This window comes from Vombatus ursinus, unplaced genomic scaffold (assembly GCF_900497805.2).
Source record: "Vombatus ursinus unplaced genomic scaffold, bare-nosed wombat genome assembly UNPS02014768.1, whole genome shotgun sequence".
NCBI lineage: Eukaryota > Metazoa > Chordata > Mammalia > Diprotodontia > Vombatidae > Vombatus > Vombatus ursinus.
In genome coordinates this window covers 28,802,851-28,815,110 of record NW_020954546.1, presented here as the reverse complement: position 1 = coordinate 28,815,110, position 12,260 = coordinate 28,802,851, and the positions used below count along the sequence as shown (strand labels likewise).

The 12,260-nt window shown below is 47.3% G+C and overlaps 1 protein-coding gene across 1 annotated transcript; it reads left to right on the top strand.

Annotated features, from left to right (window-relative positions):
• The first annotated feature begins 747 nt into the window (after positions 1-747).
• COPRS (coordinator of PRMT5 and differentiation stimulator) lies at positions 748-6,438 on the top strand. The gene is given in 9 exon segments (XM_027861714.1): positions 748-804; positions 1,039-1,121; positions 1,226-1,470; positions 1,508-1,624; positions 1,627-1,695; positions 1,698-1,879; positions 3,874-3,955; positions 5,496-5,702; positions 5,838-6,438. Coding segments are annotated over 9 exon segments (1,212 nt in total). The 3' UTR covers positions 6,008-6,438.
• The last annotated feature ends 5,822 nt before the right edge of the window (positions 6,439-12,260 follow it).

The following is a 12,260-nucleotide window of genomic DNA, read 5'->3' as shown; positions in this document are numbered from 1 at the left end:
GGTACTCCTGACTTCAGGGCTGGTGCTCTATCCACTGCGCCACCTACCTGCCCCCCCTCGGACACTTTTCACTTACTAGCAGTGTGTCCCTGGGCAAGTCACTTAACCCCAATTGCCTCACCAAAAAAAAAGTCTGTGGGACATCCAGGTAGGCGTTTGTAAATACAAAATTCAAACTCCAGGGAGAGATTTGGCTGAAGTAAACAGATTGGGGAATTGTGGACACAGAGGTGATAACTGATACTGTGGGAGTGGATGACAGTGTGGAGAGGTGGGATTAGAGTCAGTTAACTGGAAGCCATAAGGCTTATGTCTGGTGCAAAGGACTTTTCTACTTGCTCTGGAGAAAACATTAACTGTGTAGCTTTGAGAGCTTATCATCCCTTGGCCCCCTTGGACGTTCCTCCTCCACTCATCCAGACCCTGATCTGAGCCTCTCTGACCCTCCTTGTGACCCTGGATCTGCTACTTGAAGGCCTTGGCATTGGCTTTTCTCTCTGAGGTTGCTGCCTCTTGGCATCTGCCCCGAGAGGCCCTCTCGACTTCCAGGCCAATCATTCTCCCTCTCAAATTTACCTAATACTTTTTATTCCCTATTTTGTATGTACTTGTCTTTGGATTTGACGTGGCCCCCGTTGGAATGGAAGCTCAGTAAGAGTCTGGGTTGCTTCCAGCACCTAGCATAGCGCTTAGTATATAGCAGGGACTTCAATGCTGGTCGGTTGATATGTGGGTCATTTAGCTCCGATGCTTCAGCAGGACAGGCCAGGGCACAGAAGGGGACTGGACTGGAGGATTTTCAAGGCGCTTTTCGTTCTGGGTTTAAGATTAATGAGGCTTTCGCAAATTCTCTCACTTCTGCCCAAGTCCTTACTTTGGCAGAGAATGAGGGGCAGGAAAAGCATGTGTTTGGAGTGTGAGGACAAAGCTTGGTTTGGCTTTGCCCATGCCCCTCACCAATGTCAATCATTAATAAATGGTAGGTAACAAATTCGGAATCCGAATTTGTTAAGCAGAAACTGCCAGGTGCTGCCCTAGGTGCTGGGTATACGCCACCAAAAGGTGAGCTCCCTGATCTGCTGGGGGGCGTACAGCTTAGGACCCGAGTGTATCAGTGCCAGGTAATGGGAGGGGAGAAGGGGAGCTCCCCTAGATGACCGTGGGGCGGGGCTTTGAAGGAAACTGGGGGGCCTGAGGGCAGGGGTCAGGAGGGTGTGCCTTCCAGCCCGGTGAGGGGACAGAGGGTCGAGCGCCCGGTGTCGGCCCGTTTGGCCGGACGGGGCGATGCACGAGTCCGCAGGGGTGGGCTTTGTGCTCCGGGCTGGCGGCGGCCGGCGGGCGGAGCCGTGTTCCGCTCTCTCTGCGAGGCTTTGAAGCTCCTGGGCCGGGCGGCGCCTGAGGTCCCTAGCAGCCCGGGCCGGGTCTGTCCTTTCTGCCGACAGAGCAGCGGGCAAAGCGGGCCCGCTGCGGGTCTCCAGGCCAAGGCCAATCACCTGATAAGGCTAAGCCCTTCCTCGGCTCTCCGGGGGGTCGCCCGGCCCGGACATCCTCGGGGATTCCCACAAATCGCCCGGCGCGTCGGATAAGCCCCGCCCCCGGAATGGCCACGTGACCCAGACCCCGCCCCCGCCGCTGATTGGGCCTTCCGTGTTGCCTTTAGGCCGGCAGCATGGGGAGGTCGTCACGTGGGGGCGGCGGGGCGGCCGCGGCGCCTCGGGGACTGGCGGGCATGGAGCCGCGGGCTGCGGGGGCTGGGGGCAGCGAGGGGCCGGCAGCCCCGGAGGGAGAGCCGCCACCGCGGGGCGCGCGGGCTGGGGAAGAGGAGGACGCGCCGCCGCCCGAGCCCGAGCCGCGGCCGGAGCCGCCAAGCCCAGCGGCGGTAAGGCCCAGAGCCCCCCTGCCCCTCGCGCACCCTCCCGAGACCTAGACGAGACGAGAGTGAGGCCGCGGCTCGGGGCCGCCACACCCCCTCCGCGCGGACCTTCCGGGGGCGGCACCTCGTGGCCGGAGCCGGGGAGGGAGGTGTGGCCCCTCGGGCTGCAGCCAGAGGCTCACGGGTGGGAGGGCGTGAGGCCGAGGGCCGCGGACGAGCGCTCCCCCCGCGGGCCCCACCCTGTGCCACCTCCCCTCTGCTGATCTTTTCCGCCCCCTCCCGTGGGCCCCTCTGCGAGTTGTCCCTCGTTAGCCCCCCCAACTTTACTCCTGCTGCCCATGCCCCTCCCTTCTCCCCCCATTTACTCTCTAATGTCTCTTTATCCTCTCCCCTCCCCCCCGCGGGACCCTTTGCTTCTACCACCGCCCCCCATCCCCTACTTGCCTGTGGCCCTGGGGGACCCTCTGCCCCACTGCAGAGGTGCGGAGAGGGCGCTAAGGAGGCTGGTCTTGCCTTCAGGAGGCATTTACTATCGGAAAATTAGCCAACCGTCGGTTACCCAGCGTTAATTAAGCGCCCACTCCTGCTGGGCCCGGTGCTAAGCTGGAGGGGGCAAGGTATCTTGGGGTTCCCGAGGCTGGTAATGCGTGGGGGGTGCCTGGCCAGGAGGCAGAAGCAGCCTGGCCCTGGGGGTTCTCCCTGTTCTTCTCTGCTCCTGGGATTCCTCCCAGGAGTGGGGACTGATCTTTTAGGGCAGGTGATCTACAGGTCTGTAGGTAGATCTGAGGGGTCTTGCGTGGGGAAACCTTCACCTCGGTATAGTAGGTTTGCTGTGTAATCCTACGTATTTTATGTAAGAGCAAGATTGTGAGAAGACGTTCATAGACTTCACCAGGCCCCTGCCTAAGGCATTTGGGACACAAAAAAGAGTTAAGAACTCCTGTTTTGGGGAATCTGCCCTTATCAAAGCAAGCAGCCCACCACTGGATGCCAACAGTTCATTTTCACTCTTTCAAAGTCTTTGAAAGCGTCTACTGGTTTTAGGAAATTATTCAATCCTAGGTCATATCCTGACTTCAGGGGGACCCTGCATGTACTGCCTGAGACACGCTAGTCTGGTTACCTGCAGAATGTTCAGATAGCAAACCTTGGCTTTCTGTACACAAGGCTTAACATTGTGCCTGGCTTAGTAGGTCTTTGGAAAGGCTCCTTAAACAGACTAAGGTCCTCCAGACCTTGTTTATTCTGTTCTGCCCTAGTGAGAAAAACAGCAGTGAATGGGCGGAAACTATGCTTCGCCCCAACAAAACAAAAACTACCCAGATAATAAAGCAAGATGGTGGTCAGCATGCAGTTTTTGTGTACTTTTGTGCCAGGGTGAGGAGAGCAAAGGTTCTTTACCTGTCTTGTGCTTTGCAAAACTTGGGCCACAGTCTGATGAAACTGAGGGGCTTCTCAGAATCGTGTTAAATTTGTAAAGTAAAATACACAGAATTGAAGCCAGTTATTGAAATTCAGGGATCAAACTGGTTTAAAAACCAGTGCATAGCCCTCAGGTTGAGAACCACTGTTGTAGAGGAAGGATAACTGGGGGGTGGGAGGGAGTAGACTGTTCTAGAACAGATTTTTCATCATTCCTTGACCAGACAGGGTAGGGAGAAGCATGTGCAGAGGCTTGTAGCATTGAGAGATGGGTGGGATCTCAGGTGGCATCTAGTCTGACCACTCCTTTTACAGATGAAGCCCAGAGAGGGGAAGGGATGGCCAGGGTCTTCTGGGCATCGATCACTTCTCAGTTTGAGACAGTATCTTGAAGAGCAGTGAGACTTTGAGGGGCTGTTGGATGGAAAGAGAGAACATTTAGGTGGGCTTGCTGGGCAGTGGAGTGGGAAGAAAGCATGCCGGTTGCCCAAATGTTACTGTTGAGTGATGATTATTTTCATTCATCCAGGAAACAATGACAAGGTGCCAAAGTTCCCAATTATTTTTCTTTTGTTCAGATCAGCTTGGCCATGTCTGACCACTTCTATCAAAAGAAGGAAGGAGAGGAGGACGGGATCATGAGATGGAGACCAAAACTGGGCAAGTAACCATTCCTGGGCTGATGATGAGGGTCAGGAGGTCTGAGTGAGTGATGAAGAGAGTCCCCGTGCTGGGCTGGGCTGTGCTGTGCTTGTTCAGCTTGGCCCTAGAGGCCAGAACCAGGGGGCAGTGAATGGAAGCTACAAAGAGGCAGACAGAGGTTTGATACCAGGAAACCCTGGCTAATCGTGGGCTTCCCAGAAGGGCAGCTTCCGAGCACCAGCTGGACGAGCCCACATCTGGTGTGCTGTGGGGGGAGCTTCCTTTCGGGTAGGAATTGGACTGCTTAGCAGCTGCTAAAGTGCCACAGTGAGGTCCCTTCCAATTCTGAAATTCCAGGTGCCACCCCCTGCCTTGGGGTCTAGCTGAGATCCTCAACCTGTGCTGCCCGGGGTGGGGCCTTGGCATCTCCTACTTGTCTTCTCTTTTTCCCACATCCTCTTTGCTGAGCTGTACACTTTCTCTTTTGTGTTTTAGTTGTCTCCTTTCAGAGTTGTCTGCCAAAGCAACATCAGATACCTAGACCTCTATTGTCCTGCCCCAGATTGTTTCTTCCATCATTTAGATGGCTCCTAAAATCCTACTTTCTCCACAAAGCCTTTTTTGATATGAGTAATAATGATGGTTTCTCCTGTCTGCCCATCCCATGCGTCTTGTGACCTGGGTCCTACAAGGGTTCCTCTTTCCTTGCTGTGTCCTGATGTGCTCTCTCCCCCCATGCTGGTTGGGGGGGAAGGGGTAGCAAAGTAATGAGGTGAGACCACTCAGACTGGCATGTCCTTTCTTCGAGATACGGTGCTGCCTTTCATATATATGTGTCTGTGTATGCATGTGTGTATATTTAGAATATTAAGATTTAGCCCTAAGGAGCATAGAAATTATCTCATCCCATGGTATCCCATTTATTTAAGTGTGACATCAAAAAAATGTAGTGGAAGCCTAGATGATAGTGGATGTGCTCCTTGGATCCTTTGGGAAAACTGGAAGACAAAAAGTCTGCTATTAATTCAGCAATCTTTTAAACAAGTTGGTGCTAAAACAGCATCTGTGTGGATATGAAAAATTAGTAATATTTAAGGGTCTGAGACACTGTTTAGTCTACAGAAGGATATTTACCTGTTTAATAGTGAGTCATGCTAGGGATTTGGATTTTGCTTTGAGGGGCATTCACAAGTCACCTTGCCCCCCCCCCCCCACCCCACCCAGGGCTGTAACATGGATGGGGAACTGCTGATTTTTCCAGCACCCTTTTTTATAGGTGGGAAACTGTGTTGGTAGGTGACTTACATACAGAGATATGTACATTTACATTCACTTTTTTTTGGGGGGGGGAATCAGACTGTTTTCCAAAGCCAATTATAAATAAATTTTGCATTATCCAAATTATTGCTTTCCACTCTCAGTGCTCCTAATTGGGAATTTTCTGACCTTTCTGTTGGGGTTTTGCTTTTGTTTGAAGAACTCAAAACAACCTGATGGCCACTCTTGTGTTTGCCAAACATTTATGGAACTTTTCCTCCTCTCTTTGCTGGCTGTGCAGCCTGTGGGGCCCAGAATGTGCCCACCGGAGGGGAGGGTGACCATCCTGAAGAGGATGAGATGCAGGATTGTGAGGACTCTGAGGAAGACTTGAATTGGGAGCTGGAGGATGGGATGGAGAGCAGCGTCCCTACAGAGCAGAAGGCTGAGCCTCCTGTTAAGGAAGACTGGGACAATGAGCTCATTGCTGACCAAGGGAATCCGTACGGTAGGTGTGGTGCTCCCTAGGGCCCTGGAGGAACTGAAACCTAGTGTCCAATGTGTGGGTGCAGGCCTGTGACCCTCCCCCAGCTGCCCATAATCACAGGGGCTTTTCTCCTTTATCTTTCGAAACTTCTTTTAGGTGCTGAAGACATCCACCATGCCAGCATTCAAGAATTCTGTCTCTGGGCACCTCGGGCCCAGCAAGGAGACATGATCTATGACCCGAGCTGGCACCACCCTGCCCCCCTGACTCCCCACTATTCCAAAATGGTCTTTGAGACGGGGCAGTTTGATGATGCTGAAGACTGAAACTTTGGGATGCTTTCCTGCCTTGTGGGCTGGGCTGGGGGGGTCTTCCCTTGGCCTTCTTCCCATCCATTGCATTCCCTCATTCCCACTTGTGAGGTGGGACCTCACATTGGGAATGATTGTGGGACGGATCCTGGGAGCTGCTGCATTTTCATGGACTGTTGTGTTTAAGAAGGGAAAGAAACTCTTTGTCTCCTGTTTTTGTTTGGGTTTTGTGGGCACAATCTTGTCTGAAACAAAGGTGGGCACTGTGGCATTAGAGGAGAGGGAGGATCCTGGTGGGAGATTTTTTTTTTCTTAAATAAAAGTTGAAAAATCAGAATGCTGCTTTTGTCATTCCCCACCCCCTTTAATTGGCTGCTTATGAGCCAGCTTGGGTTTGTGGCTTCCTGGTGCCTGCCTCTTTTCACACTTTTTAAAAGAAATCACCCAGTAAAAGTTTGGAGATTAGTTAGCACTGTGTTTGTGTCACTGTCTTGTTTCTGTTTATCAAGAAAAGCTTGGGGAGAAGGGGGTGGGCGTAGTCTCTGTGAAGCCCGTGACCTGATTGCAGGTTTCTGCTGCTGAGGTTAATTAGTTAATAGGCTTTTATTGAGAGTGGTATTGATGAGGGTCAGGTTGTGATGCGATGGGGTGTGTCAAAGACTTTCAAAGACTGGGGTCGACTCCAAGCAGTTAGAGAGATTTATTGTGGTTAAGTACAACACCACACCCGTTCAAATATGTGAATTGGATCTGGGGGCAGTGGACATGCTGTTCAGTGTGGCCCATCGGGAAGTTAGAATATTAGGGCTGGGGGCAGCTTTATTAGGATTCCATCAGTATGCGAAGGCCTCCTCTCTACCTCTTAGACTCTTTAGTTTCTTCTCAAACTTGGCTTCTGTGCCACCTTCTGTGTGAAGCCCTTCTGAAGTCCCCTCCCCTCAACACCTTTTTATTGTCTTTTATGTATCTTTTAATATTGATACATGTTAGAATGTGGGCACCTAGCTGGTGAAGTGGGTAGGGCACTGGGCCTGGAGTCAGGAAGACTCATCTTCCTGAATTCAAATCTGGCTCAGACACCTACTAGATCCTGGTCGGAGTCCTGAGTCACAGACCCAGGGTGAGGAGGAGCATTAACGCACCAGAGCTTGCAGAGCCAGTACCCTAGTCACAGTTCCAGGGTAGAAAAGAGTGCCCATGCTTGACGACAGGTCAGGAGAGTGGTAAACCCGCCTCTGCTTTGATTGTACCAACTTGGAAGAACGGAAAACTTACCAACCCCCTGAACTGAAAAGAAGAACTCCTTATAAGACAGAATTGGCCAAATGGAAAAGAAGGTATAAAAACTCACTAGAAAAAATAATTTCTTAAAAATTAGAATTGGGCAAGTGGAAGCTAATGACTTTATAAGACATCTAGAAACAGAACAAAATCAAAAGAATGAAAAAATAGAAGAAAATGTGAAATATCTCATTGGAAAAAAAAATTGACTTGGAAAATAGATCTTGGAGAGGTAATTTAAGAATTATTGGACTACCTGAAAAACTGATCAAAACATGCATTTAAAAAAAAACAAACTAGATATCATCTTTCAAATAATCATTGAGAAAAACTTCGCTGATATACTAGAACCAGAGGGTAAAGTAGAAATGGAAAGAATCCACTGATCACCTCCTGAAACCACCCCCAAATGAAGACTCCCAGGAATATTACCGCCAATTTCAGAGCTGCCGTGTTGAGAAGAAAATACTTCGGCCAGAAAGAAACAACTCAAAAGTTGTGGCATCATAGGACAACACAACATTTAGCAGCTTTTATATTAAAGGATTGGAGGATTTGGAATATAATATTCTGGAGGGCAAAAGAACTAGGATTACAACCGAGAATCATGTACCCAGCAAAACCGAGTACAACTCTTAAGAGGGAAAAATGGATATTAAATGAAATAAAGGACTTTAAAACATTCCTGATGAAAAGGCCAGAGCTGAAAAGAAAATTTGACTTTCAAATGCAAGACTCAAGAAAAGTATTAAAAAAGTAAACAGGAAAGAGAAATCATAAGGGATTCAATAACGTTAAACTGTTGACATTCCTAAATGGAAAATATTTGCAACTCTCAAAAACTTTATCATTATTAAGGCAGTTAAAAGAAATATATGTAGACAAGTGGGCACAGGTGTGGGTTGACTATGATGGGATGATATCTAAAAAAAAGTGAGAAAAGGAATGCATTGGGAGAAGGGGAAAAGGAGAAGTGAATTGGGTAAATTATCTCACATAAGAGGCATGAAAAAGCTTTTACAGTGGAAAGGAAGATAGGGGAGGTGGGGGGGGATGTTTGAACATTACTCTCATCAGAATTGGCTCAAAGAGGGAATAACATACACATTCAGTTGGGTATAGAAAACCATCTTACTGTATAAGAAAGGAGGGGAAGGGGATAAGACAAGGAGGGGGGCTGATAGAAGGGAGGGCAGATTGGGGTGAAGCAGTAGTCAGAAACAAAACATTTTTGAAGATAGGATGAAAGGAGAGAGGCAATGGGACTAGTGGGAAAAAATATATTGACAAGAAGTTTCTCTGATAGAGTCCTTATTTATAGTTTCTCTGATAAAGGTCTCAAATATATGGAGAACCAAGTCAAATTTATAAGAATACAAGTCATTCCCCAATTGATAAGTGGTCAAAGGATATGAATAAGTAATTTTCAGATGAAGTAATCAGCTATTTATAGTCATGAAAAATGCTTTGAATTACTATTGACTGGAGAAGTGCAAATTAAAACAATTCTGAGGTACCATCTCATACCTATCAGATTGGCTAATATGACAGAAAAGGAAAATGACGTGCTGAAGTTGATGTGGGGAAACCTAGACACATGCATTATTGGTGGAGTTGTGAACTGATTCAACCATTCTAGAGAGCAATTTGGAACTATTCCCAAAGGGCTAATAAAACCATGTATACTTTTGACCCAGTAATACCTTTACTAGGTCTGTATCCCAAAGAGAAAAAAACAAAAAGAAAAGGACCTATATGTACAAAAATATTCATAGCAGCTCTTTTTGTGGTGGCAAAGAACTGGAAATTGAGGGGATGCCCATCAATTGGGGAATGGCTGAACAAGTTGTGGTATAAGATTGTGATGGAATATTATTGTGCTGTAAGAAATGACCAGCAGGGTGCCCTCAGAAAAACCTGGAAAGATTTACATTGACTGATGCAAAGTGAAATGAGCAGAAGCAGGAGAACATTGTACACAGTAGCAGCAATGATGGATTGTGAATGACTTAACCCTTCTCAGGAATGCCATGATCCAAGACGATTCCGAGGGACTTAACTGATGAAAAATGTTATCTACTTCCAGAGAAAGAACTGATGGAGGCTGAATGCAGATCAAAGCATACTTTTTAAAAACTTTCTTTTTCTTTTTTTTTTTAATTTGGTTTGCGTTTTCTTTTATAACGTGACTAATATGAAAATATGTTTTGAATAACTACACACGTGTAGCCTGTATCAAATAGCTTTGATCAAATTTGACTGATTCAGTCAAAGCCCTCAAGCCAAACTTGAGGGCCTAGAGGCCTTAAGGCTTGCAGGTTCCCCACCCTTTAACCCTTACAAGTTGATTAATTTATTCAAGAATGCCTTGTGATTACATTGGAGGCTTTGTGACTTCATTTGAGGAACTCCCTCTCCTATAGGAAACTGACTTAGGAAATGGAATGCATTAGTTTCAAAGCTATCCTGCTGGTTAGTGTATCCCTTTGAACTTTCTTTTCTTCTCTGTGCCATTTTAAAAGAATACTTCAATGACTGTCTTTTTTTTTTTTTTTTTTTTTTTGGGCATCACAATCACTAACTCTCTTTCAAATCACTTCCCCCAAATTTAAAACAAAAACAGTCCACTCCCCCCAAATCTTAAGCTCTCTTAACAAATATTAATAGTTAAGCAAAACAAATCCAAACATTGGCCATAACTGAGAGCTTATGTCTGATTCTGCAACTCCAGTGCATCACCTCTCTGCCGGGAGGTGGCTAAGGTGTTTATGCTCACCTTCACGCTGGTGTGTCTCAGGCAATCTCTCTAGGCTTCACTCTCTTCACTGTCTAATGGTGGGTTGGACCAGGTGACCTCTAAGGTCTCTTTCAACTCTTTATCCTGTAATCCTTTCCCTGCCCCTCCCCAACTTGAGCCCCAAGGGCCAAGTGCCTTTCTAGGTGTTAGGGAGAAAAGTCCAGAGGGAAATGATCCCTGTTTGCAATAAGCTTGCATTCTAATGGGGACACAAGTTCATATGAAAACGTGTTGTTGAGTTGTTTGGGTTGACTCAGACCCCATTTGGGATTTTCTTGGCAAAGATATTGGAGTGGTTTGTCATTTCCTTCACCAGCTCATTTTACAGATGAGAAAACTGAGGTAAACCAGGTTAAGTGACTTGCCCAGCGTTGAACAGTTTTTGACTATTTGAGGTCACATTTGAACTTAGGAAGATTTGAGTCTTTCTGACTCCAGGCCCAGCACTCTGTGCACTATGGCGCCACCTAGCTGAAAACCACGTACAGCATAAATGTAAAATTAACGAATAGATAGAGACGGACAGACACACACATAGACATGTGGTATAGTTAGGTCCAAGGTTCTATGGGAGGGCACTGGCTGGGAGGGGAAAGGATTTCATTCAGAATACGATGCCTGCCTTGTGTCTGAAGGGAAGGGAGCCCTTATCAAGAGGAGGTGAAGAGATAATGCAGTCCTGGCAGGGGAAATAGAATGAAAGCACAGAGGTAGAAGATGGGAGTGTGGTCATTGGGGTTAGGAACAGAGAGAAAGGGCAGTTTGTCTGAATGGCTGGTGAGTAGTATCCAACAAGATGGAGTAGGTTGGGGGCAGGTTGTATAGGGCTTTTTAAAAGCTAAACACAGGAATTTATATTTCGTTCTGGTCCAGGCCTTTGATTTTGCAAATAGGGAAACTGAGTCAAAGAACTTGACCAAGGTCATGCATGTAGTAAGAGTCAGAAAGACCTCCAAGGTTATCCCATTCAATTCCCTCATTTTATAGGGGAAGAAAATGAGTCTTGTAGAGGGATTAGATTATGCTCAGGGTCCTCTCTTTGATCTGCAGACAGATCCTCTGATTCCAGATTCAATATATTTTCCACTCTACAAGACTAGAAAAGAAAAAACCTTTTTTTTTTTTGGTTAGGTAGTAGAGTTCAGTGACTTGCCTGGGGTCACATGGCTAGTAAGTGTTATGTGTGTGAGGTCGGATTTGAACTCAGGTCCTCCGGAATCTAGGGCCGGTGCTCTATCCACTGCACCACCTAGCTGCCCCCAAAAGAAAAAGACTTTTAATCCCACCCAGGCCTGAGTACGAGTTTCTTTTCTTTTTTTGGCTAGGCAATGGGGTTAAGTGACTTGCCCAGGGTCACACAGCTAGTGAGTGTTATGTGTCTGAGGTCACATTTGAACTCAGCTCCTCCTGACTCCAGGACCAGTGCTCTAACTACTGCGCCACCTCGATGCCCCTGGAGTTTCTTTTATTTGCAGTCACTTTTTGGGCAATTGCAAGGAAAATATTTTCCTTTTTCCCCAAGGAGGCTGTTATGGTTTTAGAAATGGTGTTCAGGAACCACTTCTCATTAGTTGATGTCTCTTGTGTAGTGGACAAGTTAAAGCCTGTATACTTGCAAAGGCTAAGGCCTGGACCCTGCCAGTGCAGCCACTCTCCCCCAAGCCCAGTTGTTCCCTGCATCCCCGAAGTCAATCTACTCTTGGCTTGAACTTCCTCTTACCACCCAGCAGGTGGCGCCAAAGACCACACGGTTATGTCTCTTTCCAGATCAGGAGGCTTCGGTGGCCCTTCATATTCACATGGAAGATCCCTGCTGGTGTCAATCTAAGAATCCCTCCCGAGTCCCAGCTGAACTGCCAACTGTTTTCCCAAACTGAGAATTTTCTTGGGAGAAGTGTGGAACATGAACTTTTTCTGCATCGGCTTCTCGGGTACAGAATAGGGGAGACACTGTCAAGACAACAATGACAATTTATTTTATTAATTTTAAAAATCCCTTTGGAGCTCAAGATAACAGTAAAACAACAACAGCAATAATGATAATTGTTGTTATCAGGGCCAACCACTTTGCTAGGGAGACAAGTCCAAAGTGAAATGATCCTTATCTATGATAAGACTGTGACAGCTACTACTACTACTACTACTACTACTACTACTACTACTACTACTACTACTACTACTACTACTACT